General features: G+C 41.7%; 2 protein-coding genes across 2 annotated transcripts in view; both read right to left on the reverse strand.

Annotated features, from left to right (window-relative positions):
* Nucleotides 1-12: 12 nt before the first annotated feature.
* On the reverse strand, nt 13-16,049 carry LOC142402553 (alcohol dehydrogenase 1-like). The gene is made up of 9 exons (XM_075488080.1): nt 15,972-16,049; nt 14,870-14,971; nt 4,526-4,667; nt 4,332-4,419; nt 3,271-3,490; nt 2,003-2,263; nt 1,782-1,914; nt 297-435; nt 13-211 (listed from the first exon to the last, which is right to left on the reverse strand). Exons 1-9 carry the CDS (start codon nt 15,987-15,989, stop codon nt 178-180), a joined length of 1,137 nt encoding a protein of 378 aa, XP_075344195.1. The 5' UTR covers nt 15,990-16,049; the 3' UTR covers nt 13-177.
* Nucleotides 16,050-17,071: 1,022 nt separating this feature from the next.
* Nucleotides 17,072-27,975, reverse strand: part of LOC142365809 (serine palmitoyltransferase 2-like) — a 50,277-nt gene continuing 39,373 nt past the window's right edge. Inside the window, exon 12 of the mRNA XM_075447537.1 lies at nt 17,072-21,066. Within this exon, the coding sequence (XP_075303652.1) occupies nt 20,947-21,066 (120 nt within the window). The 3' untranslated portion in view covers nt 17,072-20,946. The remainder of the gene's footprint in view (nt 21,067-27,975) is intronic.

The following is a 27,975-nucleotide window of genomic DNA, read 5'->3' on the forward strand; positions in this document are numbered from 1 at the left end:
AAACTGACACAATCTGTTTTAATCATTTATTTTGCACTTTTGTGGGACCTCGTGCACACTGCGATTGTCACAGTCTGAACACACGATCCGCTGAATAGGGCCGATTCCGAGTATTCGGACAACCGTGCGGCATCACTGCTGCTGGATTTTAACGTGACTCAAAGCAACACCGAGGATTTATAGTGGAGAAACTCTCAGAACCGTCCGGATGCTGTGAAGCAGGAGAAAAAAAAAGAGGATTTCACCTTTAGTCTTTGCTCACAGATCATAAAACCCGAGCAGCTTTGGGAACGTACCATTGGCCGCGCTTCATCAGCTCGATGGCTTTGTTGACTTGGTCCAACGTCATGCTGTGAGTGATGAACTCGTCCAGCTTCACCTTCCTGTCCAGGTACTTTTTAACCATCTCAGGAACGCCGTCCTTACTCTTGAACCCTGAACCCCAGAGAGCAGAAGCAGTGAGATAAACTGAAAACGATGTCTCGTGTTGTTTGAACGACTGCAGGTTAAACACTGAAAGCTTTTAGACGACCATCATGACTCGGATAGAGCTCAAACGTGTTGTTCACTGAACAGAGTCAGTCAGCAGCTGTGCGCTCAGCTGGTTTCCACCACTTGATTCATTAAAATTAGGGCTGGGTGAGTTGTTAATTGTTTAACGTTGCTAAATATTTTATCGTGCATTAACGCATTTTTTTTTTTTTTTAATAATTTTTTTGGGCTTTTGTGTCTTTAATGGATAGGAAAGTTCAGAGAGACAGGAAGCAGGGGGCAGAGAGAGGGGGAACAACACGCAGCACAGGGCCGTCCGATGCGGGACTCGAACCGGGGCCAGCTGTAGGTAACTGTCATTGGCCAATGTGTCCAACCCGTCCACCCCGTATCATATCAAGCTAACGTTAGCTAACTACCGACTAGGCTAACAGGATAATATTGGCTAATTTGACGAGTACTTACTGGTCAGAATGGATCTACAAATGGCGATAAGTTCGAAGTTATGCTAGATGCTTAACACTCAAGTCATTCAAGTCATCGTGTCTCAAGTCAAGTGAAAGGCAGATTCTTTAACTTCCAAGTCCGAGTCGAGTCTCAAGTCTTTTATTTTTTGTCAAGTCAAGTCACAAGTCATCAAAACAGCGACTCGAGTCGACTTGATTCCAAGTCACAGTGAGTTGAGTCCCCATCTCTGCGGAAAAGACAGTAATCGGCGGATCCACCAAACATGGAGAAGGGTACGGAACTTTTACTCGGCCATTTTCATTTTAAAGTTCTTCCAGACGGCGGAGTCGACGAAACCAAAGTCATCTGTAAACACTGCCAAGTTGAATTGTCTTCTCAGCGTAGTAGTTCCAGTCTAAAATATCACTTAAAGGCAAAACACACAACTGATAGCAGCAAGTCATTCAAGGAAACAGACAGTGGAGCGAGGCTTCTACATAAAAAACTACAGAAAGATGCTGATGTTAAAAGTGTGTTTGCACAACAAATGTTATGGCACTTTCATTCATATGGCAGCACATTTAAAATAAAGCTAAATGCTAAAAGCTATACGCTACTTTTGGATTCATTTTTGGATTTCGCGTACAAATGCAAATACAAATCGTTATTAATCAGAGAAATCATGTGATTAATTAGATTAAACATTTTAATCGTTGCCCAGTCATAAAAAAAATGGAAGCCTCATCGAGGCCGGTCCATCTCTTGGAGGAGCTTCCTCTTTATATCAGAAAAGAAGTTAAGATTGAAAACCAATCAAAACAATAAGCGGCCATTAGCTTCACCTCCGAACAGGGATCCTTTCCATGTGCGTCCAGCAATGAGCTGAATGGGTCGGGAAGCAAAGTCGTGCATGTCAGTCCAGCCAACGATGACGCTGACTCCCCAACCTTTCACACAGGACTCCAAGGCGCTGCGCTGGATGGAAAAACAGCACAAATGCACTACATTTCATTTAGCACTTATGGATGTAAAGCAAGCATTCACACATGGTGGACGTTCTCACCATGACCCCCACATTCCCGACACATTCGAGGGAGTAGTCCACCCCTCCGTCGGTCATCTCCGCCAGCACTTGGCTGATGGGCTGATTGTGATCCTCGGGGTTCACAAAGTCGGTGGCACCGAACACTTTGGCCTTCTCGAACTTCTCCGGGTTGACGTCAATGGCGATGATCTTCTTTGCTCCTGCAAACTTGCAGCCCATGACCGCCGCCAGACCCACGGCTCCCAGACCGAACACGGCACACGTGGAGCCCGGCTCAACCTGAAGGTGGGTAGTAACAAGTTACATTTACTTGAGTAAGGTTTTGAAATAATTATACTTCTAGGAGTAGTTTTAAATCTCTATACTTTTTACTTTTACTTGAGTAGATGTGTGCAGCAGAAACTGTCCTCTTACTCCGCTACATTAGGCTACAATGAGCTGGTTACTTTTCTTCTTACCTCTTTGGTATTCTACGCCTCATTACTTTTATCCCCCCGCGTACGCCTCATTTTAATGTTTTATTCTGACAGAGAGAGAGACTTCCGCCAAAGGCTCTACCACCTGACTGTGTTCCACCAATCAGACGCAGCCGTGCAGTCTGGTCACGTGACCGTACTCGATCTCAGCGGCGGGACGGGTTAGCTTTAGCATTAGCAGTCGTAGCAAACAAAGAAAGAAACAGATGAAAAATGTCAGAACCAACGGTGGGAAATGAAGACGCAGACGAGGCCTCATACTGAAAGCATGTTTACCTTACAAAGAGTGAGAAACAGCAGCTACATTAAGTGTCTTCTGTGTCAACCAAAACAAACGCACATTTCAGCAGAAACTTAACATTTAACTTGAGGAAACATGTAGCGCTAAGTTTCCTAAACTCGTTTTTCCCCCCATGGATAGGTGAATGTTTGTTTTTTAGGTTACATATGTTTTAAACATTTCCTAAGTCTCTTGTATTTTTTATTGAAGACCTGGATTATTTTAATTTAAGCTATTTTGTAATTAATTAATTCATTTTAATTTATTTTATCAATCAGATGAACTCTAATTTACCTAAAGATGATTATTTAGTATTTTTATCTGTCTGATTGAATGCTTGTGTTAACAAATAAATCAGACGTTACTCAACAGTTACTCAGTACTAAAGTAGTTTTTTCACCGAGCACTTTTTTACTCTTACTCAAGTAATTATTTGGATGACTACTTTTTACTTTTACTGGAGTACATTTTTTGGCTGCTCTACCCACCTCTGCTGTGCGGTCACAGCTGGACGTTTCACACAAACACACCTTAGCGGTATTCACGGCGGCTCCAAATCCTGTGCAGATCCCACAACCAAGCAGGCAGACTTTGTCCAGAGGAGCAGCGGGGTCGATCTTAGCCACAGCGATCTGGTTAATCACGGTGTACTCGGAGAACGTACTGGTTCCCATAAACTGCAGCACCTTCTTCCCCTTACAGGTCATCCTGGTGTCTGCCGACGCCATCACATCGTGATGATCAGCAGCCCTGTGCAGAAGATGCACGACACTGGCTTTGAATTCGACTGTAAACGACCGCTTGATGCAGCACCAGATGGCGCTAAAATGCAACGAGCATATCTTTGGATGATTGGAATCAGAAGATCAAAGGTAAGAGAAAGTACGAAAGAAAGTACGAAAGAAAGTACGAAAGAAAGCACGAAAGAAAGTACGAAAGAAATAAAGTACGAAAGAAATAAAGTACGAAAGAAAAAGTACAAAAGAGAAAGAAAGTACGAAAGAAAAAGTACGAGAGAAGGAAAAAGTACAAAAAGAAAGAAAAAGTACGAAAGAAAGAAAGTACGAAAGAAAGTACAAAAGAAAGAAAAAGTACAAAAAGAAAGAAAAAGTACGAAAGAAAGAAAGAGTACAAAAAGAAAGAAAAAGTACGAAAGAAAGAACGAAAGAAAGTACGAAAGAAAGAAAAAGTACAACAGAAAGAAAGTACGAAAGAAAGTACAAAAGAAAGAAAAAGTACAAAAAGAAAGAAAAAGTACGAAAGAAAGAAAGAAAGTACGAAAGAAAGTACGAAAGAAAGAAAAAGTACAACAGAAAGTGCAAAAGAAAGTACAAAAGAAAGTACGAAAGAAAAAGAAAAAGTACAAAAGAAAGAAAGAGTACAAAAAGAAAGAAAGAGTACAAAAAGAAAGAAAAAGTACGAAAGAAAGAAAGAAAGTACGAAAGAAAGTACGAAAGAAAGAAAGAGTACAAAAAGAAAGAAAAAGTACGAAAGAAAGAAAGAAAGAAAGAAAGAAAGAACGAAAGAAAGAAAAAGTACAACAGAAAGTACAAAAGAAAGAAAGAAAGAAAGTACGAAGAGATCCACTCACCATCCTTTCTCGCACTGGTTGGTCTTCGGACTCTTGCAGAAGCGACATTCTCGACACTGGGAGATGAAAAGGGGGATAACCTTGTCTCCTGAAAAATGTTGAATTTTAGACCAACTTACAACCCAAACGAATAGAAAGCATCCAAACATCCAATCCAATAAGAGAGAAAACTAACTTTTTGAGATTTTACTGACCTGGCTGGAACTCAGCGACACCCGGACCGACACTTTCCACGATGCCAGCTCCCTCGTGGCCGAGGACTGCCGGGAATCCATCTTTGTGCATTCCCTCAAACAGGTGGTACAGGTCGGTGTGGCACACTCCTGTAGCCACGATCTGCACAGAGGAACAAGCACAGCATTGATGTGGAAAAAAAGAAAACAAGAAAAACAAACCCTTCCTTGAACAACTTGTGTTGATTTGACATGTGAAGAATGGATTTAACTAGATCTGTAGTTGGAATATGATTCCATTATTGCTTCCAAAGGTAGAATCCACCCATCTGTCCATTTGACTGTAACGGTACCATTAAAGAGGCCAAAACTCAACATTAACATGACATACTTAGGAAAAACATTCACAGAGAGGGACGGATCCATTAGGAATGGTCATTTTCTTTGGCTTCAGTAAAAACCCGCTCAGTCACAGCAGAGCCGTATATAGAGAGAGTTCGGCCAACTCGAATCATGGGCGCCATGTTCGCTACCAACGGCGAAGATTCCACAGCGTAAGCCTATGGGCCGCATATGTCAGAGTCGCTGAATTTAAAATACAAATAAGGCTCGATATATCATCAAACTTCGCTTGTAGTATTATCAAGATCCCTACATATGAACTCAAACATTAAGAACATCGTTCGTATACAAGGAGTTTGCTTAAAAGAGGTTCTTGTTAACACAGGACCTAACTCGCTTTGCCTTCCGTGTTGTTGCCTTAAGTAAGGCAGTGCATTCAAAAAGGCAATTGAAGAAATGTGATAGGTCCTACAAGGGCAAAGTGTAGTAACTACGTCTATGTTGAAACTGAGAAAAATGCATTCAATGCCTTGGTATTAGGTTGGCTATTGTAGTTACTGCAAATTTGACACAGCAATATCTCTAAAACAGGTCACATTTAATATCCCAGCCTCTACTTACCTTGAATATCTTAAAAGTACTGTACATGCATTGTAGTCAGCCTAGTCACATCTCCATCCGTTACAGAGGAATTATTAATATGTAGAATTAGAATATGTAGAATAATTATTAATTGAATTATAATTATAATACAAATAAAACTTGTGTTACTGTTTGTGATCATTATGGTCATTAGTATTATTCACACACCCCCCTCCCAAAAACAAAAAAAAACACACACAGTTGTATCCAATGTATGAAAATTGATGAAAGTTTTGATTGTTCTTGTTGGGTCTAAAAGTTAACCCAGCTGGAACACAGTTCACTCAAGTGAACTGAACTGGAGTGACAGAACTTACTCCTTCACCCGTGCTCAAACGAGTCCATCCGACTTTCCCCGTGTAGTTCTTTTTAATCACACAGCTTAGTTACAATCAGCATACGTAAAACAATCTTGTGAGCAAGATGCAACAAATGTTTCCCTGGGACATCTAGTTCCTCACGTGTTGAGTGGTTGCACATTCTCCTACGTGGGAAGACCAGAGCACCCTGTTTCTCACAGTTCCCTTTAATTACTTTGTATCACACCAAGCAAAGCTCACACACATTCATGTCTGTCTATAAAATGTTGTTTACTCAAAATGAAAATCTATATACAGTTTTCCAACATTTCCCTCCTGTTTTTCATTTTTAGTTACCACGAGTCAACATCAACCTAGCACCATTCACATAATGTGTTTTCAGTATTGGTGTCACTTAGACTGTAGCATCCTTGCCGAGCTCCTCCGGGTCATGTTGGACAAGTAAGACATAGTTAGAAAACATTCCTGCCATCATATTGTTAATCATTGATTTAAGACAAGGAATAATGCACATTGTAAATAGGCAAAGCAGAAACATGACACAGAGAATAGGTATTGCAATTCGCATTAGGATGTGCCACCATGGTCCTGAAGTCAGCCAGGACATCAAGTCGAGACCTTGAGCATTATTGTCTTGACCTATGGCCTTTTGAAGGTTACGTAGGCCTTGCATAGCTACGGATACATTAGTTCCGATTTCGTCCGGAATGTAGGGACAACATGAAGTATTTATCATCACACGAACGCCACCAGAAGCTGCAGTTAGAAGATCTAAAGCCATCCTGTTCTGAAGAACCATTGTCCGCAAAGCATTTATTTCTCTGTTTTGACCTTCATGCACTATTGATGTAAGATTAATGAAAGCTCCAAGTCTATAGTCTATGGTTTCCAAACGGAGCACGTTCTTGCCCACTCCCAGCCAGGGAAAGACAGAAAGCCAGACTTTGTTGCTGGTTGACCAAATGTTTGTGTTCATCAGGGACATCTGAGCCCCAGAGTGCATCATGTGGTTTGAACTCGGGAATGTCTCTTTTTCTTCTCGCACCCATCTTTAGTTGACCTGGAATTGCATTGATTATAATTGTATGGTCAGCAGTGTTGGTCAAGTTACTTTTAAAAAGTAATTAGTTATAGTTACTAGTTACTGCTCCCAAAAAGTAATTGAGTTAGTAACTCAGTTACCACATTGTAAAAGTAATTAGTTACTCAGCAAAGTAACTGTGGCGTTATTTTTTGTGTTCTATAACGCTGTTATGTTCTATAACATCTTTAACATTAAATATGTTTATATTAACTGATTTAATTCATTCAAGGTAAACACAAGAAACTTGTGCTAAAGGAATAAAAGAAATGGACCAGACTCAGTGAATATTTCCCTATACTCCCTATATAGAAGATATAAAAACACTAAATACAGTAATTTAGAACATTCAGTATTTATATTGAACTCAATAGATTGCAGCCTGCCAAATGATGCATAGAAATAAATTAATAAATAAATTCTGTAAATTCCGTCTCCTTCGCTGGGGCTCACGCTAGCTGCATTTGGGCTTGGGGTTGGGTTAGCTAGCTGCATTTGGGCTTGGGGTTGGGTTAGCTAGCTGCATTTGGGCTTGTGGTTGGGTTAGCTAGCTGCATTTGGGCTTGGGGTTGGGTTAGCTAGCTGCATTTGGGCTTGGGGTTGGGTTAGCTAGCTGCATTTGGGCTTGGGGTTGGGTTAGCTAGCTGCATTTGGGCTTGGGGTTGGGTTAGCTAGCTGCATTTGGGCTTGTGGTTGGGTTAGCTAGCTGCATTTGGGCTTGGGGTTGGGTTAGCAGCTGCAGAAGCAACCAGTGCTTCATATGCGCATGGGTTGATGTGAGGTGCTTCATTAGATTTGAGTTACTTGAGGCAGATGTGGACAGAGTTTTTTTCCCTGGGCATAGCGTGCATGTTACATACACATTCTTGCCTTTTATCTCCACGGATGAGAAGTAGTGCCGGTACTTCCAGTTAGAGAACGCTACCTGTGAACTTCCCTGGCTTGTCGCCGCTGTCTTGTGTGTGTTTAGCGCGTGCAGTGAGACAGCGTGAGCAGGGCATCCGCCCACACAGCCAATCATCATCGCATTTGCAACAGTGTCACCCCCCCCCCACCCCTGCTCTCTCCAGGCAGCATGCAGCTGATGTGTAGCCTAAAGCCTACAACCAAATTGTAGTAACGCACCACTTTATATTCTCAGTAACGATAACGGCGTTGTAACGAAGGGGAAAGTAATTAATTAGAGTACTCCGTTACTGGAAAAATAACGCCGTTAGTAACGCCGTTACTCCCAACACTGATGGTCAGTCACGAATATGGGCGCGCACACGCCCTCCCAATTGGCTGGCAGCGTCAGATATGCATCTCGCCCACACAACCACCATCCACCTTGCACCAAATAAGTGCCGTTTGAATTAGCATTTATTTTTACTGGAGCCCCTTCTCCACTGACCATCGTTTGACCACAGTCAGCATGACTGCCTACAGGGACTGAACCATTCCCTTGGCAATAACACATGGCATGTTTTCCAGTTATATTCATAAACACTTTCTGTGGTCTTAGTTCCCCTTTGATGGTGTAGTTGTAATTTATCCAGAACATAGTGTCACACGTGCCATTTCGTAGTCCCACTGCGTGGGCGACAGTGTCATTCATTTTGATACTTGAATGTTGGTAACCCACACCAGCAAAGCTCGCCAAACATTTACTTTGAGTTTTCTTCATTTGTTTCCCATACAATGCAGCTTGTTGAGCTGAGTGAGGCATAACTGACACATAACAATTGCTTCTGTTGTAAGTGCTTAGTTACAATCAGCATACGTAAAACAATCTTGTGAGCAAGATGCAACAAATGTTTCCCTGGGACATCTAGTTCCTCACGTGTTGAGTGGTTGCACATTCTCCTACGTGGGAAGACCAGAGCACCCTGTTTCTCACAGTTCCCTTTAATTACTTTGTATCACACTAAGCAAAGTTCACACACTTCATGTCTGTCTACAAAATGTTGTTTACTCAAAATGAAAATCTATATACAGTTTTCCAACAGTTCTGCAGGGAGCGAGTGCAATAGAATTCTCACATATTTACACATTCATTGAAACATAAGGCATGCAAAGTGCTATATAAAATAATGGAAGTCATTAGGCCTAACAGACCTATACAAATAGATATATAAAAGATAATATATATTTTTTTTTATTAGGCTGTTGGGCCTAAAAGTGCAGATAAATCATTAGATTAAATTTAAACAAATACTAACATCCAGTACAATATAAAAAACAGATCAATTTGTTATTTTTTGATAGCCATATTATGCTTACAAATGCAGATAACTCATTAGATTGAATTCAAACAATCACTAACATCCAGTGCAATATAAAATCAGTTCAATATGTTCTATTTTTGATCGCTACAGTAAGCTATATTATGCTTACATGTGCAGATAAATCATTAGTGCAATGTAATAATCAACAATCAAAAACAAGCTGTTCACTTCACACTTTATCATCTCAGCTTTTCAACCATTTCTCACATGGCCATGCTTTTGCTCCCTCGTGCTCCCGTTGACTTGTTCAGTTTAGCTTTTGGGATTTGTCCCAGCTGCTTCCGAGCATGAAAGTGTAACCGTGCAGTGAAAAACTGGACTAAAAGATGGTGTTTGATACCATGACAGGTTGGTAAATGGATGTCCTGCATGAGATGCTCTGCTTGCCTTACAAGTGTCAGTAGAAGATTCTCTTTAGCAGCAAAGTGGTCTTCACTGGCCCTAAACAGCTGTTCTGCCTTTTTAAATAGCTCCCAGCAGACATCTGTGCAGAACACCAAGCAGCCTTCCTTGAATTCTTTCAGAGCTGTGAGCCTCTGAACCGGACCTTTCTTCGGCGCAGAATCCTTCACAGCATTCACACACACTGCTTTACCGCTTTATTGATACAGTACCCGCCAACATCATGCAGGCTGCTCCTCTCTGCATCTACTAGCCCTGAAAATGATGGAAGGTGCTGCAGCTCCAGATCCACAGGCAGAGTAATGGCACGATTTCCTGGCTGATCAAGGAACTCAGCAAGAAAAGCACCATCATCTTCTTCGTAACTACCTTTTGAGGGGCATTTAAAAAACTGTACAACGGTTATGATTTTGAGTGCTTGCTTAAAGCAATACAATGTAACTTCTCAAAAAGCCCATTATGGAGCTCCCCCTACAGGCTTGGAGGTAATGTACGGTTACACTGTCGTAAATACAACACCCTTTCACTTTCACGTTTCACGTTTGTTGACGAACCGGCGAGGAGTCAGAAGGTGCAAGCTATGTCGACCGAGAAGGTAAGAGTAATCAAATGTACCTGGGAGCGTGAGAGGGGTCTATTTGTTTTTGCGGTAGGTGTGCCAGAAAGCAAGTCAAAGTACTTCCGCTCAGCTCCCGGTCCGGTCCAGCAAAGTTACATAGCGCAGTTTTTCCAACTCAGACCCCCGAAGGGCATAGCAGACAGGCCAATCGTAATATTAAAACTCATTCTAGCTGCACAATTTTTTTCAAGCTGTTATTTTAAGGTAGAAATGTTACATAGTATTGCTTTAAATTCAAGGGCGGTAGGTGTTGGGTTTCTCATCCTAATACAGCCAAAGAGGTTTTCCAGGCCGTCCTGGGAGAACCGAGATGTCAGGACGAATGGAAAGCCCTGCGAGAGAAGCTCAGCCTGAATATCCAGAATTGATGATGTGGAAAGTACGACACCCGACTGTACGGGTTTCCAATGGCCTTTTGCCTCGATAGATATGTTCTTCATCACCCGTATGGCCGAGCGCAGATGTGACAGTGCAGCTTCGTATGAATCCTGGTTGACCTGACTCAGTGCCAAGACAGGGTGTCTACTTGACATGAGATCAAACCATCTGTTGAAAAAATCTAAGAACCACGCTGTGGTAAGAAGATCTGTGTCAAATCCTTCTGAATGCACTAAGTAGCGCAGTGCGGAACTCACTGGAGCATTTTGACATGCTTGACAGTGACTGTGTTTGATGTTAAATTAAACTTCTCAACAACCTCCTTCCCTAAAATGACGTCATTTCCATTGACAAGTGCCGCTTTCATATTTTTGACGATGTGGGGAACATCAGCAATGAAATGCAGAAATCTGCCCTCTTCCATGAGATGGGGAACTTTGTTTACAGTCCTACTGAATTTAGAACAAACAATGCCAAAACTTAGCCAAAGTGCACGATTTAAAGCACCCGTGTCTGATGTTATTGCTGTCACATGTAGCCCAATGTCTTTGGCCTTCTTCAGTATCACAAGTACAAGAGGCTTTAGTTTTGTGCCATCCACTGAATTGCTGGTGAAGTGATATCCAACTGTTTGTTTCTATCGTGTAGTCACTCCGGTAAGCATGAAGACAAGTGCATGTGTAGCTTCGCCGCTGTGGTCTGGTAAGGTTACATCTCCACGCATACAACTTGAACTTGGGTCATACTGGACACCAGTTTGGATAGACATCTCATCAAGGGTGAGGCAACACTCCCTCTCTTCTCGTCTCATTGCCTCAATTTTCAACCGCAGAAAGGCAAAAACTTCATGCAAGATGCCCGGCTCTATGGGAACAACTTCCAGTCAGAGGTTGATTTTGGGCAATAAGCAGATCGTATCCAGTAGCACCACATGCAAACTTTAATTGTAGACCTTTTTTGATCGTGTCAGCAGACCATTTTGTCCCCCGTGTACTTGCTTGGCTAAGTTTGTAAAGCTGATTTGTGTTGAAGACTCCTGAAACATTTGCTTCAAGTTGTTTTCTCTGCCTGATAACCTTCCACTTCTCTTTCCTTTCTTTAACAAGAGCCCGCTGGAGTGATGATTCCTGGTTCTTCAAGATGTTCAGTTGTTGTTTGTCCCAGTTTGTAGTGTCCTCGCTGACATTCTCCCTGCTAACTGTCTCCCCGCTTACAGCCTTATCAGTGCATGCATTGTCCATCAGATCGAACTGGTCATGGTCAACTTGAATATCTGAAAAAGAATCAGAAGAAAAGAACACACACACTCGTTAAATGTGGAAACATGTATGCAAGCTAACTAGACATGGGTTGAATTGGACACTATCAATTCAGTACAATTGTTTGCAGACTGCACAGAGAGTGAGAAAGATTTAATGGTATAATATCAGTCATGGTCGGACTTCACGTTTGCAATTGTAAACATTAGTAAACATTACCAAAATGAATAATAATGGTGTCAATTATTATTTTGATTAGAACAAAAGCATTGTCACTTTTAGTGGAAATAAATACCTACATATAATAGGTAGTAGCCCACCCGAAGTTTTTCCGATATTGGCTGAACATCAGCTGAGTTACTGAGTTATCCCGAATAGCTTAGTACAAGGGTTAATGGAACCTGGCAGTATCTCCAAAATTACCACACTAAAATCACATGCCATGACACCAAACTTCTACAGTAGTAGAAATATGGTCTGCACTCACAAAACGATGCATTTGGAAGTTTGAAAATAGTCCAGGAGTTTATTATTATCAACACAAGCCTGATAGCTTTTCTGCTGCTAAAGCTGCGTCGACGTCACTTCCTTGATCTGGGAGCAAGGCTGCTCAATTTCTCCATTGTTAAAATAAATCCACAACTCTACAACATAAAAATTCATAAAAAAATCATGTAGAATATAGCATATACTTTGTTGTCTACAGTTGTAGATCAACCCTCATCTTACATTGAAGCTCCCAGATCAAGGAAGTGACGTCGACGCAACGCAGCTTTAGCCCATCTGAATGTTTTTGGATGCTGCCGGTGATTTATTATTTTTGGGCATAGAGCTCCGGTGTAAATCAAGGGCAAATACTAATGAGTACGTCTATTCTAAGGTAAAGTCCACACACGTAGACTTGATAGGCCCGCCAAACACTGCCGGAACAATAAGAACGAGCGATATATTACGTTCCGAACCGGTTCAGGAACGATATGTTGGTGGCGGAACGCAAGAACGAAAACGTTAAACATGCCTGAACCGTTCGGAACGGAACGATTGAAAAATAATTTCGTTTTCAAGCCCTGACCAGGACACAGTTCATCTTCTGTCCTACTGCGCTTGGTGGGTCTCTCGGGGCACTCTGGTGGTGTGAAGATGAACTTGGTTGGGACGGCATTCGGTTTGAGTCTCCTCAGGCCATCTGCTCTGCCACTCTCATACTGTTTTTCATCAAAGTGGTCCTAAAGGAAAATGACGGCGACTTTTTAATGGAAGTAAATGAATTACAGATAAAAGAAAAAATGCAAATTTATTTACAAAAGCTATCAATAAGTTATCTTGTATTCTTAACCAGACATCTGTTATTTCACAAACACATGCATGAATAAAACTCTCATTTCTAAATTGGCCAAATACACACAAGTTCAATACATCCAAAATGTTCATGACTAACTACTGAATTCTTCACAAAGTTACAGTTTTTTTGCGAAATACATAAGAAAATGATCTGATTGACAGTATAGGATGAGGCTATGGACGTGAGTTTCAGTAAGATGTAAATCGCGGGAATAAAGCACCATAACATTAGCCCGATAGCAGTAATAACTTAGTAACTGAGGTAAAGTTATGTGTTACCGAAATGTGGCTGTCTAAATCGACATAAATTAAAGGCACACGTTGTTTTCCCAGTAGGTGTTATATTGCATCCGAGTTACTGATGTTACAGTAGCTGCTAATTTTCTAACTAGCATAAGGTTAGCATAAGGTTAGCATAAGGCTTGGCTAACTTCAAACTTCATTCATTTCTTAAAAGCGGTGTCAGGAGTTTTTGAGAGCATGGTATATATTAATGCTATTATGACTATTTTTTTTAAGTAATTGTTAACAAAAGTCAGGGAAAAAAATTACACTTACCTCACACAGCACGGAGAAATCTGTCGCTTTCCAGTTCTTCCTTCTGACCTTAATCTCCCATCATTTCCTCCGTTTTTTGTCACGGGGGAAACGGTGTAGTTGTTTCCCCTGAGCCGGTCTTACACTACAGCCATATGCACTGCAGCTTGGCATTATATTGGCATAACAACTAATAATAATTTAATAATGTATTTGAAGTGTCCTGATATAGCTCACTGTGGGGATCGCTGTATGAAGTATGAATATTGGTAGCAAACATGGCGTCCACGAAACACGTGACCAGCCCAGAACCAATCAGCATAGCAGGATAGCTCAAACGTTCGAACCCATAGTTGGCCGAACTCACTCTATATACGGCTCTGAGTCACAGGAGTCGCCCCCTGCTGACCATTAGATAGAATGCACCACATCTGGTCCATTTGTGGCAGGCAAAATAGATCTTTAATGTAAAGCTTCGAGTTTCAGCTGAGCACATTGGTTACTCAAACATACAAAGACACATTTGGAATAATAAAAAGAAGCTGAAGCAAGTTGTGGGTTCTATGGTCGGCAACTGGGTTAAGGTTTCCCAACCTCCACGTTTTATGTAATTCCTTCAAAAAGCAGCTTACGGTCATATTTTTGAAAAAACCCATCCAATATAACCTTAGACGGACCACTGTCACCACATCTTTACCTTATTTATTTAAATTAGTCCATTTCCACCACACATCTTTACCTTATTTATTTAAATTAGTCCATTTCCACCACACATCTTTACCTTATTTATTTAAATTAGTCCATTTCCACCTCACATATTTACCTTATCTTTTTAAATTAGTCCATTTCCACCACACATTTGTACTTTTTTATTTAAATTAGTCCATTTCCACCACACATTTTTACTTATTTATCTAAATTAGTTCATTTCCACCTCACATCTTTACCTTATTTATTTAAATTAGTCCATTTCCAAAACACATGTTGACCTTATTTATTTAAATTAGTCCATTTCCACCACACATTTTTCCCAATAAACGGTCCCAAACATAATAACTTTTGTAACCATTTAAAGAATTGTCTCCGTTCAGCTGAAAACAACCAAATAGAAATGAGTAGAAGTTTAAGTTTAATGTCCACAATCAGCAGGGACATCTCTTGATATCGACCGTCTTACCTTGATGCGAACCTCGTTGGCCTGAGGTGGAGCCACCTCGATCTCCTCGATGACCAGAGGCTTGTTGGGCTCCCAGGCCACTGCTGCCTTGCACTTGATGACCTGAAGCAGCGGTGAAACCAGCATGAAATGAATCCTGCTTCATTGCACCCATAAGTAGAGCCGAATTCACTGCACAGATGTCATCTTTAAGATGCTTGAATGGTGGTTTTGTCGAGATTTTATTAGAGCAGAGCGACAGTCTTAAATGCTTGAGGCTGATTTTCAGTCATAATTTCTGACTCTGACAAAGAAAATCCGAAAATGAAAGCAGCTTTATTGGTAATTAAGCTGTATTAATTTAAATTTAAGCTTCATTTTCCTATGAAGTGATGCTAAAGGTTGGAACTTCAGAGCATTTAAAAAGTAACCAGGAATGCAACTGCATTAGTGCGTTAGGCTGGTTTTCAGAAGCTTGATTTCGGTCGGAATAACATGTCTACATGTTTAAATGTCACATTTGGGTTAACTCTGCCTCAGATAGAGCTCCTGGAATAAAAAGTAAACATATAAAAAGTAGGAGTTCAAAGTCCACATGTGTTATCTGGCAAACAAACTTTATTAGGACAGTATTAATCAATGTGGCGTGTATCATGCAGCAGGTTTAATACCACTTAGAAAACCATTAGAGAGATCAACAGTGCTCCTGAGATATGAAGTCATTTTTAAATTCCCTGCATTCTCCAACATTTCCCCCTCCCTCCGTTGGCTTTCTACCGTTTGCTGCTCGCCAGTTTCCAGTTGTGCAAACTGTCTGGATAGTTTTAAATGTGTGCCAAAAGCAAAACGCAGATGTGTTTTATCATTTCACGTTTTCATTGCAGAGGTAATCAACATGAAGATGCAAAAACATGCATGTTAAAAACATCATGAGAGCCTGGAATTAGTATATTTAGCCTAGTTTATGACAATCTGCATTTAGACTCAAGATAACCTGACTTCAGAAGGCAAAATGCTCATATTTTACTGATATTACTGAGGTGTGCCAGGACTCTACTCTGAAAATCTCTTTGAAAGAGCAGCTGTGCATAGGAGTTGCTCTCATATTAAACTGTGCACCTACCTTGCCAGCTGTGGCCATTTCTGCAGCAAAGGTGAGACTCAAAATAAAAAAATCCTGAGGAGAGCTGCAGGACGGCAAAGTGAGGAGGAGGAAGTGTTGACTCGGAGCTTAAATACAGCAGCTGGAAAAGCAGTTATGCAACCGTTCAAATGGGCAGGGTCTTTGAGTGTTTGACCTGGTTACTTTGCAATCAATTAAAGAAAGAAAGAAAGAAAGAAAGAAAGAAAAAGTACGAAAGAAAGAATGAAAGAAAGAGAGAAGGTACGAAAGAAAGAAGATACGAAAAAAAGAGAAAATAAGTACGAAAGAAAGAAAGTTCGTAAGAAAGTACAAAAGAAAGTACGAAAGAAAGAAAAAAGTATGAAAGAAAAAAGTATGAAAGAAAGAAAGAAAGACAGAAAGAAAGAAAGCACAAAAGTACGAAAAACAAGGTAAGAAAGAAAGAATGAAAGAAGGTACGAAATAAAGAAGGTACGAAAGAAAGAAAGTTCGTAAGAAAGTACAAAAGAAAGTACGAAAAACAAAGTATGTACGAAAGAAAGAACGAAAAAAAGAAGGTACGAAAGAAAGAGAAAATAAGTACGAAAGAAAGTATGAAAGAAAGAAAGTTCGAAAGAAAGTACGAAAGAAAGAAAGTTCGAAACAAAGTACGAAAGAAAGAAAGTTCGAAACAAAGTACGAAAGAAAGAAAGAAAGAGTTAGTTTCTCGCTCAGTTTGTCACCTGATGCCACTCAGCCAATTAAATCGCTCCTTCTTGTGTGATTTCCAGCTGTCGGTTTCAGTTTAGAAGCTGCTGGTTTTTGTACTTTGCTTCATTCTGGTCACTGAGTCCTCTTCTCCATTTCTAAGAGAAAGACAGATGGAAAGCACAAAACAACACCACAGGGAGGCTCTTCTTTCTTCCATATATCCAGCTTAAGAGACCCTCAGTTGGTGCCAGATAGAGCCGAACTATTTCCAGATCACATGTTGTGACAAAGGGAGATCTTACTTCTGATACACCCATCCGACTCCAACTCTTATCATCACAATTTGAGTCCATTTATTAGGTGGGAAGAAAGATGACAAGAACATCCAGTCTTAAGAAAAGCGAAGGCAGTTTCAGACATCTTTGTTTTTATTGTTAAAGATTTATTGATTTAACCGATATGGTGAAAGTTTACATGTTAATAGTTTGACGATGTGCTGCAAAATGGTGCTTTTTTTCCCCTACAATCAAATGCATGATGACCAGTCAACAATGACAACACATCCAGTGATGACCGTGAGTACTGTTAAAGACAAGAGTTCAAATAAAGATAAACAATCGCCATCATCAGAAATCTTAGAAAATCATTTGCTTAAAAAGGCACTACTGTATGACGTCATATCCCAAAGGTACTCGATAAAAAAAGAGAAAAAACATTTTATAAACATCTAGTTTTACACGAAACGATACAAACCGCCTTCCACGGCGGCATTTCATGCCGTCTCACACCAGCAAAGGCATCTTTTTCAGTAACAGAGGATTTAATGGCTGATAGCTTCCACAGACGTAGCGTGTTTGTGTTTGTCAAGTATAAATAAATCTGAAACAATCCGTCTGGTTCGTGCTCGACTGCGTCATTTAAGACATCTCGAGGTTGAGCAGTTTTTACGGAGTAAAAGCTAAATGTTCGTGTTCAGGTCGCCCACAGAAGAGAAAACCAAGGCAGAGACCGGCAGGAGCTTCCCAGGCGGACGTGACAGCTTCTCATGAAACAGTGAGAGCAGCAGCTCGAAAGCTCAAGATAAACCCAGAGTTCAAAAGCATGAAAAAGGTGCAGCAACACACACATTTACACCAGAAAACATCAAGGTGATCACGCATCCATTCTCACCCGCACCGTGATTAATGTCACCGTGTTACAAGGCATTAAAGCAGTCATCAGACACAGTCTCCTGGTTTCCAAGGCGTCACAAAAACCAAAAAACAAGTAACAGCGCAGCAGCGACCGAACACCAAAGAGAAAAGAAGGGTGGAGAGTCGGATTCTGGCCTTGTTGCTGCACGTTTAAATGTCACATTTGAGGTTATTTGTCAGTAGTTCTGGGTTCAAACGCTCCATTTTCCAATGTAAAATCGATCAAAAATCCATTTTTAAACGCGGCTAGCTTCACGCGACTCGTCTTGAAACGTGAATCGAACGGGATTGGAGCGCCTAGTCGAGAAGAACCTGAACGGCCAGCGACAGCTTTCTGGATGCAGAAAGGACGCCGACCACCAGGAGCTCTGCAGAAGCAAAGCAAATGTCTCAAAAAGTTGTTTACATTTATTCTTTTGGAAAGCTCCTTCGTGTCCGAGCCGAATTTAAACAAAAATAAAAATTCATTATTTGGATCGATATTAAATCGTGAATTGGAACCTTGTGAAATGGAATTGAATCGATTGGGAATCGATAACCAGCCCCGTTTGTAAGACTTAAAAAGACTCAACTAAGTGGGTAAAATACAAAAATACAGCAGTGATGGTGATCAGTGTTGTTTTTGACAACCATCTTAGATTTAGTCTTAGTCTTTTGGACTAAAATGCTTATTAGTTTTAGTCACTTCTACATGTGATAGTTTTAGTCGACGAAAAGTCAAAAAGGTTTTAGTCTAGTTTTAGTCAAAAAAAAAAAGAAAAAATAAGTATAGTCTACCGTGTTAAGAAAATAGTATGGTCTTAACTATCAAACAAGCAGAACAAAAATACAAAGCTTATTAACTGACCTGTACTAAAGCTTTCTGATTTTTCATTCTGTACTGTGCGTGTGTCCCAACTTTACTGTAAGCGCACTAAACGCACAGGTCCTGGTTAGGGCTGCACAACGTCGCTTGTGGCTTTTAGGCTAAAGCTAGCAGACTCTACGTATAACAGTAACTCGACCTGTTTAACATATCAAGTTACGTGCTGACAGAACGTACACACAAAGAGATAACCACACCGTCACTGAACGTAAACATGGCTAAACATGCTGCTAAAGTACCACACACAATGAATTTACGTTAGCGTAACAAAAGCTAACTTTAGCCTGAAGTTAGCAGCCCATTTGCGCCAGGATTATGTGGAAAACGTACCAATGTATTAGCTTACTATGAAATTTATCGATTATGTTAACAGCATTTGTAACTTACCTTCGAAAAAATATCCCTGTGGCGAGCCTTAAGGTGCCGCAGCAGATACTTTTTAGGTTTTAATTGACACACACAATAAGCAGAAATGTCATGCATTTTAAACGTCTGACAGATCACCCACTAACATTTTCGTCCATTCTCGTCTCGTCTACGAAAACTCACACACGTCTCGTCATGTTTTCGTCATCAGAGAGCTATGTTTATCTCGTCACCGTCTCGTTATCGTCATGAAAAAAAGTGGCGTCAACGAAATGATTTCGTCATCGTTGACGAAAACAACACTGATGGTGATGTGCAGCTGTGGGGATGGAAAGCTGATTAAATGTGACGTAAAGAGATAAAAGTCCTCATTAAAGTCACACCTTTTATCAACAGTCTGACCCCAAAAATCATATCACAAGAGTGGGGCTGGACATCCTACAGTTTCAGCTAAATAACTCACTGGCTGCCGATTTGTGTGCGTCGGACTCGTTTAGGTTTCGTTTATGTGCCGGACATCAACCTTTGGCTGTTTTTAAAATCAGTTCTCCTCAGATCCATTTCCACTTTGGCACCGTCCTACTGACCCACATCGACTTAACAAGAATTACTTTTATGTTTTCGTGAAGATAATTAAATCGGCTCATTGTAGAAGGTCGTCGACATTTAAAAAAAAATAAACTCACTATATCTTTAGAAATGTTATGTGAGCATGAGCCATCCCATGATGGAAGAACAACCGCAGCAGAGCGCACGTAGAGCCCTCCTCAGAGGTCCTCTCTTACACCGGTTGCAACTTGTACGCCGTACATGACGGGTCCTGTCTGCGCAGTTAAAAAATCGCCACTATTAACCTAAATAAAGCCAATGTGGCTGCGTGTGGACTACAACATAATGATAATTGTAACACTGTAATGGCAAAAGACACAAGACTAACTTAGCCTACTTGTTGTGATATATTCATCTGTACTTAAATAGCAAGACGACAGGAACTTATTGCAAAGGATTTTGTGCAGCATAGGCTACGCCACAGAGTCTGTTGGCATTCGGTAAGTTTTTTTTTTTAACGAAGTCATTGGTTAACCTACTTTCCTGTAACACCGCCAAATGCACCGTTCTCTGTTTGTGACTTTGTAACGGGGGCTTTTAACAGCCCGAGTTCGGTGCCGCGTTTGACTCGTGTTTAAAAAGTACCGTGACTGGAAGGGCGTCGTTGCGCGTAATGTGTGGCTGTGCATGTCTGCGCAGGCACAGCAATTATTTTTCTACCCAAAACCCTTAATTCCTCCACAAGTACGCCTAGAACTAGTGGTCAATGATTGGGGAAAATGTATAATACCAAGGGCACGAACCAACATTAATTGTGTGGTGGGAGCCTAACCAGCGCGACAGGACACAGATATCATAAATGGCACTTATAGAATTTTCGGTGACCGACTTTAATTGACTAATGAGGCTCAGTGGTCGGTCAAGACTTTTTTTAAATTTCGACATCCCTAATCTGAAACGCGCTGCACAATAAAAATGGCCTTAAATTCACTTTAGATTTCCGTTTGTGACGTCTGCTTCACACGTGTAACAACAAGGCTCAACAACGACGAATGCCACACAAAACGTACAACAAAGTTAAAAAAAAATATGACAAAATGTGCACAGGAGGGAGCCGAGGTGCCGTCTTCAGTGTTTTTACAAGTAAGGCAAAGTAGGATCAGATGATGGATTTCCATTTATTGTGAGGTTACATTATGGCAAGCGAGTGACGAGGGGCGTGTATGCACATTTCTGTCCTCACGGAAGACTTGTGATGCATCTTGACCTGTGTTTTTTTCCGTGGTTACTCGGGTTCACGCCGCTGTTTTCATCAGTCGTCAATGTCCTCATACACGCTGTCATCGAAGGGTCGAGCCAACGGCGGCCGTATCCTGTGACGGGAGTACTTCAGATGGAGAAGGTCTCCGACCTCGCTGATGGCCCTCAGCGCCTGTGGAGACATTCAGAGGGGCAACATGGACGAAATGAAGGGCGAGGACATTTTAAGATCACACGAAAATGAGCTGGATCATGCTATCCTGTCCTATTCTGACTCATTTCCTGTCAGAATAAGTGTTCATTTAATGATATTATTGGATATTTTTCACCACATGGAAGCAGAGCAACAAGCTGCAAACATTAGCATCTCATCACCTGTTAGAGTTAAAGGGATAATCTGGAGTAAAATGCACTTTAGATCAATTTACGGGATGTTGGGAGTACATACGTTGAGTTGACATCAAAATCATGTCATTCGGATGCGTTTTGAGAATTTCGATTTGACCGTTTTTAGCCAAAAGTCGTTAGCCTGGAAGTGAGAGGGGCATATCATTTCGCCGCTACAAAATGCTATTTTTATAGCTCTTCTACAGCTCCAAACAACATAACACTTACGTGGTAGTGAGTAGAGGGTCCCTAAAGCCAAACCGAAGTGTCCCGAGGTCTTCATGTGGTCGGATATAGAGTCCAGAATGAATTTAATCAAGCCAGTACCTTTCCGGAAATGTTGCTGCTGCAGCTGCCGCTAAAGACCGTGGTGAAGTTGGTTTGATATTGGATATTCGACAGATATTCACAAAAAGGAAATAAGGTGTCTTTTTTTTCCAATACCTCCCAAGTCACTAGGTCACAAGGCTTGGGAGGTATTGGAAAAAAAAGACACCTTATTTCCTTATTGTGAATATCTGTCGAATATCCAATATCAAACCAAGCCTTGTGACCTAGTGAGTGTAGTACCAACCACACACACCTTTTTGTACACCAATTGAATGCACACTCTATTTTCTATTCATTTCTGTCGAATATCCAATATTAAAACCAACTTCACCACGGTCTGTAGCGGCAGCTGCAGCAGACACATTTCCGGAAAGGTACTGGCTTGATTAAATTAATTCTGGACTCTATATCCGACCACATGAAGACCTCGGGACACTTCGGTTTGGCTTTAGGGACCCTCTACTCACTAACACGTAAGTGTTATGTTGTTTGGAGCTGTAGAAGAGGTATAAAAATAGCATTTTGTAGCGGCGAAATGATATGCCCTCATCACTTCCAGGCTAACGACTTTTGGCTAAAAACGGTCAAATCGAAATTCTCAAAACCCATCCGAATGACATGATTTTGATGTCAACTCAACGTATGTACTCCCAACATCCCGTAAATTGATCTAAAGTGCATTTTACTCCAGATTATCCCTTTAAGCTAAGATATCATCTTAAGGTGCTAAATGCTACCAAATGATGCCAAACCCCCCCTTTCTTCCAGGACTACACAGTGCAGTGATTTTTTTTCCCTGCTGCGAATGGAAATGAGTTTAATTTTAGAGCAGAGAAACAGAACCAAACATTAAAGGTACAGGCCAGAGAAGCAGAACAAAAAGCGGCTTTAACACGGTTTATACACTTATTCATCTGTTATTGTTGTCATTTGCATTTCACAGTCACACCTCCTGCCTGAATTAAAGATAAGACCAACACAAAGGACGAGGTGAGGAGAGGCGCCGCTTCCAGGTGTGTTTTTTTGTTCATTCTGCATGACCGTGGAACCTTTCTCCTCTAAATAGATTCATCCTTGTCACTACAGACATAAACACCCACCTCTGTGAGTGATGTAACTGAGCCACAGAGCTGCTGCAGCTCTCACACATCACGTCTAACCCTTTGGCTGAGTCGGTACTCATGAGAAGAAAGAATTATTCATGAGAGCGAGTGAACTGCAGGCTAACAGCTGGCTAACTGTTGTGCGACTCACCCGCAGAAAACCGGGAGTTTAAAAAAATGACCGAACTTCAATCTCAGACGCTTTAACGCATCTGTCACAAGATCAGAAACTGATTGGGTGATGTCAGTGAGGATGGATGCACACACTGGGGCTGTGTTCCAAACTGCATACTGCTCCTACTAACTTTTTGAGTTAAGGGCGGATTATAGTTCTGCGTCTATCGTCTTGACGTGTTGCTTTGCTCTGGTGGCGAACCACTTTTCATGTTATGGTTCTGCAACCTCGGTCTGGAATTTCTCAGGACGCACAGCAGTTTCCCCTCGCGAGAATTTCGGTGGGCGGTGACGAGAACTTTGGCGGCGCCAGCGGAAGTGTTTATTTTTCAAAAATAAAAAAAGTGTATGCAAGATATGGATCTGGAGTCGCTTGACATCGAAGAAGAACAGCTTCTTTTATTGGAGTTGGCGAAAATGCAAAGGAGGAAGCCACACAGACAACCGGAAAGGCACACCGAGGTCCAATCACAGCCGCTTTTGTCTGCGCACTTCCGTTGGTGGTCTGCGTGCGTCTGTCGCGTAGTCAGGATTTTTCTGAGGTGCACGACAACGCGCGCAGAGCCTCTGCGTGGGGGAGTGGTCAAGATTTTGACGCTCGCAGAGGCTCTGCGTCCGAGCGTCAGAGGCTTTGCGCCTGAAGCATAAATCAGCCTTTAGTATGCGAGTTTTAGTAAGCGAGAAGTTCCCGGATGCATACTAGATTCTCCGAAATGTTGGGTATGCATCATGAGGTTACTACTCATACTCAAACTACCCAAGATGCAACGTAACGTGACGTCGCCGATCGTCATTTCCTGTCAAAACAGCAGTTTCAAGCTAGCTACAACGAGGGTAGGTTCACTTCCTGTTTTCAAAACAAAAGCACCAAATGTATCGTAATGGCTTTCCCTGTGATAAAAGGCAACAGGTATTTTATTTTGTGAAAATAACAGGAAGTGCGTTGCTCACTGCGGCTAGCTTTAGTAGCGCCGAATTCGTGGGAACAAAATTGTAAACAGCCGGTATTTTGTCAGGTTTTCAACACGTTGGGGATCTAAACGACTACTTTCTCGCCTGAAAATGTTTCAAATGTTGCTAAAGTTTACAGAGTTTAGAGCTTAAGGGAAATCAGCTTCAGGCCGGCTGATTTCGGCTCGGGCAGGAGCGAAATGCATTGTGGGTAAACGCTCTGCATACTGTCTGATTGATCAGTATGCAGAATGGAAGTATGTAGTATGTAGTATGCGTTTTTGAACACAGCCTGGGTGTTAGCTCAGCGCGGAGCGCTCTGATTAAGGGGGTGTGGCCTCATGAATTCGAGCAGGTGACCACACCGTTTGTGTGCATTCTTGTCCCTGGCTGGAGCTGGATTTCCCGGTGCTTGATGTGTGCTTTGGGTGTTGACCTGTCATTACAACGTGGTCTATTTGCACGTTTCTAACGCTTAACCATATGCTAATGAACACGATCTGTAGAGTTCTCACAACTACTCATTGTTGGAGCCTGAATTTAAGTTTTTTTATGCATTTGGGTGAAAAAGAAAGATACATCTCCCCCCTCTTTGTACGCCTCTCTCTGCACCACGAGCAAAGCAAAGCGACTGACCGGGCGGGAATTCAATTTGACGTCACACCCGATTCAAAGTGTGAATCCTGGCTCACAATTTGCAGCTTATATAAAAGATTTCCAAGCTTGGACTTTAGAATAACCCACAGGAGGGCAGAGAGGCATGAAAGTGTGTTCAAGAGCAAAAACTTATTTAAAAACTCCTCCAATCAGCCACAGCTTTTAAGTGAAAAACCCTGAAAAGCTTGTTATATTTCTACATTCTGCTGGAAAAACCTCAGATCGGATCAACTTTTTCAATACGAGTAAAAAACAGACACAAAGATGGTAGTTTGTACTGTCTGTAAGGGCTAAAATAAAGCGTTGGCTTGGCTTAAAAGGTGCTTTGTTGCACTTCCAAAAGTACAAAAGCAACATTTCTCTGATGTAGACATGAGTAAAATAAAAAGAGAAAAGGGTTTACAGCCTGTAATACGTGTCACTTTAGAGCTAAACTTCCTCCACATTACGTATGTAAGACGTTCACAGATCGTTTCTGTATATAAACGCTCCTCTTTGACAGTAAATACCGTCTCTGGAGCTGAGTGTAATCTATAATCTAACGTTTTTAATGTGTAGGGATGGGAATTGATAAGATTTTTACAATTCCAATTCCATTTTCGATTCTGCTTAATGATTCGGTTCCCTTATCGATTCTCATTTGGAGAAAAAGGACAACAAACCGGTCGATTAGCATCAACTTTGTTTAGTTTAGAAGTAACACGAGTAATGACCTTACAAACCCAACAACGGTGAGGTCCACATTGGTCTATCCTGCCCTGGGTAATTTAACTCTTCCTGCTCTGGTGAAAGGAGAAGCTGGAGGTAGAGGTGAACTGGGGGTAGTACCACCAGCCTCTGGCTCTGAGCCAGTCAGGCTCTGTCTCTCATGATTTCATCTAAATGTAATGCCTGAGAAGGCATTCATTTAACCTTAACCGTTACTAACAGCAGCTTTTACAATGAGCCAAATGGTGCTAACATGATAGGCAGTGTTTGTTAGTTAGTTAGTTACCTGCAGTGTTAGCCGAGGACATGCTAACGTTGCTAACGTTGCTGGGTTCAGATTCACCGACGTTAATCATTCATTCATAGTTATTGCATGTTGGTAGTATTTCCTCCCTTTGGTGAAATATTCACTTTGCAAAGTTGCCCTGTTGTCGTCTTTTTTAGGGATGTGTAACCAAACTTTCGAGCGTTTGTACCGCTTGGGCGCCATGTTTACTGTTGACTGCTGGCTGCACTGGACTCGCCACGCAACGCTGCGCGGTGACATCATTCGCGCCCACTGGAATCGATAAGGGAATCGTTTGCAAAGTTGGCAAACGATTCCAAGGAATTGAAACACTGGAAACGATTTTTTTCGATTCCCATACCTATTAATGTGCACTTTAGAACTGCATTTTCATTTTCTGACCATTAAGAAGTGAAGATGAATAAAATCTGTTGGATTTGAAAAACAAAAAACAAAAACCATCTATTCAGGAGCTCAGTCCTCAGAAAGAGTACATGACTCCCTGATGGATGAAAAACAGGACAAGTTCACTTTATAACGGCTCAAGGAAGACGACAAAGAGGTCAAGGCATCTAAACCCCCCAGATCCCACTCCAATCAAGCATCAGCCTGGGCCTGATCCACATCCCGAGCACCCGGGGGATCGGCCGTGAGCGCCTCAGACACCAGAGCATGCAGGATCCCGCGTTCTGATTAAAAACCTCACAGACTCCAGCTCTCAGGCAGCTCCAGTTTGATCAAAGCACAGAATCCCTCCTTTGTTCTAAGAAGACGCGCCTTCACGAACGCTTCACATCTGCCTGCGACGCGTCTGCGGGACGCGAACGAAGGCCGCTTCAGACTCATTTGTTTAACGTCGGCGTGTTCGTGCGGTCAGCGAAACGACACGAGCGCCACGATGAAAGGATCGAGCGCCGGCGTGTTGCGCGTGTTTCTGCCGGAGAAGACAAAACGGACGAAGCTCGTCGGCGGATGAAAGAAACACACGAATCAACACGACACTTCAAAGCACAAAAGAACGATACAGAGAGGACGGATAAAAGAGAGATTTCAGCATCACAGGCAGATGAAAGCGGGAACTCCTACAGCACTCCCACACTCCCCGTCTCCAGCTCGTATTGTTGTGTTATTCTAAAGGTTAGAAGATCAGAACTGATCACAGGAGCCCACTGAGCTCCCCATATCAGAGGCAGGGGGGCATTAAACCTCTGTGTGAGTGATTCACATCGGGGGGGAAACGACCCGACACACCTCGGATCTATTTTCAGGTCGTTAAAGACAGCAGGACCGTCCAAACTCTCACGCACAACATGTGATCAGTGGCAGATGAAGACCAGCAGAGAGCTAATCACCGATTCCAGTCAGAAACAGAAAACAGGGGGCAAATAATGTGGGTCATAAGCCCCGAGTTTAAGAGCCGGATTCAACACGAGGATCATGATTCTAACAGACATCACCATTTATATTCATTAAAGGTGACATATTCAGTAAAAATTAGGGACACCAGATCGGTGCATCCCTAATTTTTACCGAATATGTCACCTTTAAAGGGATAGTTCGCCTCTTTTGACATGAAGCTGTATGACATCCCATATCAGCAACATCATTTCTGAACATCTTCTTACCCCCTGCTGCGTCCTGTGAGCAGAGTTCCAGCCTCGTTTTGGTGTTCGTATCACCGCGTGCAGCCGCCTGCCGACAGCCGCGCCTGTTACGGTGTTTGCTGCTCGGTCTGCACAGCAGGCAGTGATACGAAGGGAGAGAAAATAGGGCCAAGCGATTGTGAGGTCTGACTTTTTCCTGGAGAATGATTTTGTGATGCAAATGTATTACTCTGTTGAACGCATATTGTTTTGAGAAGCAAAACGCTTTATTTTTGTGGCCCCAGCCAACTAGCCGGACTACCTTCATCAACACCAAAACGAGGCTGGAACTCTGCTCACAGGATGCAGCAGGGGGTAAGAAGATGTTCAGAAATGATGTTGCTGATATGGGATGTTATACAGCTTCATGTCAAAAGGGGCGAACTGTCCCTTTAATGTATATAAATGGTGATATCTGGTATCGGTACTGATATCATGTGCGTGTATACTCAGTATTCATTAAAGTGTTCTGATACTACAGAACCGATTCCAGTGTGACAGGAGCTTAATGTTCCTGCAATGTGTTTGTGAAAGTTAAAATGTTAAAACAATATTTTGCACTGAGAGGAGTTTTATATGACTAAAAATGCACAAAGTGCAGTTATCAGTTATATTTGGGTAAAGAAAATAAGACGTGTTTAATTGTAAGAACTGTAATGGCCTTGATTAGTACTCATATCGGTACTGGCAAGTACTAAAAGATAAGTTACTGTACTTTTTTTTTTTTTAACATTCTGTTTATTGGATTTTTCCGTATTCAAGTATTTGAATAACTCATTGTGAACATATTTTCAATGGTTGTTCGCTCTTCCATTTAAGAGCTGTGCATTTGTTGGCTATTG

The sequence above is a fragment of the Odontesthes bonariensis genome, chromosome 17 (assembly GCF_027942865.1).
Source record: "Odontesthes bonariensis isolate fOdoBon6 chromosome 17, fOdoBon6.hap1, whole genome shotgun sequence".
NCBI lineage: Eukaryota > Metazoa > Chordata > Actinopteri > Atheriniformes > Atherinopsidae > Odontesthes > Odontesthes bonariensis.

Bases quoted from the DNA above. Each gene is read 5' to 3' on its own strand.
- LOC142402553 (XM_075488080.1), bottom strand. The intron at 4,420-4,525 runs GTCAGTAAAATC...AACATTTTTCAG, and splicing joins TGTCGCTGAGTTCCAGCCAG to GAGACAAGGTTATCCCCCTT. The intron at 1,915-2,002 runs GTGAGAACGTCC...TTTTCCATCCAG, and splicing joins TCGGGAATGTGGGGGTCATG to CGCAGCGCCTTGGAGTCCTG.